General features: G+C 62.3%; 1 protein-coding gene across 1 annotated transcript in view; it reads left to right on the top strand.

Moving 5' to 3' along the window:
- The window catches only part of LOC104517080 (avidin-like), a 1,806-nt gene extending 802 nt beyond the window's left edge, over positions 1-1,004 (top strand). Inside the window, exons 2-4 of the mRNA XM_010161631.1 lie at positions 1-156; positions 550-670; positions 905-1,004. The exon at positions 1-156 is cut by the window's left edge and continues 67 nt beyond it. Coding sequence (XP_010159933.1) covers positions 1-156; positions 550-670; positions 905-1,004 — 377 coding nt within the window. The remainder of the gene's footprint in view (positions 157-549; positions 671-904) is intronic.
- The last annotated feature ends 4 nt before the right edge of the window (positions 1,005-1,008 follow it).

Here is a 1,008-nt window from a genome sequence, read left to right as displayed (position 1 = left end):
TGAGTGACAACGGGGACTTCCGGGGGAAATATCTCACACGGGTCACCCTCACCGGCGGCTGCGCCCATGCCTCCCCCTTGATAGGTGCTCAGCAGCAACCCGGTGAGGGGGGCTGGCCCACCTTTGCTTTCACCGTGCGCTGGGACAAGTTCTCCAGTAAGTGCTGGGACATGCAGGGTCAGCACCATGGGGGCTCTGGGAGCCACGCTGGTAGCCACCAGGATTTTTTTGGGAAGTCTGCCAGGTGATGCTTTGGTGCAGCTAAGCAGAGGGAGGTGGCAGTGTCTGCCTGGCGCGGGGGTAATGGGCAGTGCTGGGCGCACAAAGGGCAGCCTCTCCTCACCGAGTCTTTGCACCATCCCTGCCAGGCACCCCACGGTGTCCATGGTGGGTCCAGACCCCTTAGGGCACGGGGGATGCAGTGCTGCAGAGCCTGGCTCACCCAAGGGAACTGCTGGGGAAGGGTAGGCCTCCGGGGGGGCGGGGGGGAAGGAGCTGGTGGGCATGAGTGATGTCCCCACTGGCCACCCCAGCAAGCACTTCCCCCAGATGCCACCACCGCCTTTGTGGGGCAGTGCTTCGTGGACAAGGGTGGGAAGGAGACGCTGACAACCACATGGCTGCTGCGTGAAGCCGTCGAATCCCTCGAGGAGGATTGGAAAGCTACGAGGTAGTGGGGGGACATGGGGGACAGCAGCCTCACAGAGGGGCCCTCCTCAGGACTCCTGAGGACAAGCATCCCCCTGGGCGAGGGGACCACTCCTGGCCCCACCCTCCCTCAGCATGGGTCTGCCCTGGCCAGGAGCATCCAGCAGCTCCTCAGGACAAGCTGGGGGGCATTTAGGGACACCCTTAAGTGGGTTATGTCTGCAGGTCATCCCACAGGAACATTCTCCTTCCACAGGGTGGGCAGAAACGTCTTCACACGCAAACGTATCCCAAAAGGAAAGATCCTACCAAGCTTGTCCCCATCCTGTGAGGAGGCAGGTTCACCTGCCCCATGACAGT

Source organism: Eurypyga helias, unplaced genomic scaffold, assembly GCF_000690775.1.
Source record: "Eurypyga helias isolate BGI_N326 unplaced genomic scaffold, ASM69077v1 scaffold24731, whole genome shotgun sequence".
Classification (NCBI taxonomy): domain Eukaryota; kingdom Metazoa; phylum Chordata; class Aves; order Eurypygiformes; family Eurypygidae; genus Eurypyga; species Eurypyga helias.
The sequence above is the reverse complement of the archived record's forward strand: the minus strand, read 5'-3'. Positions and strand labels throughout refer to the sequence as shown.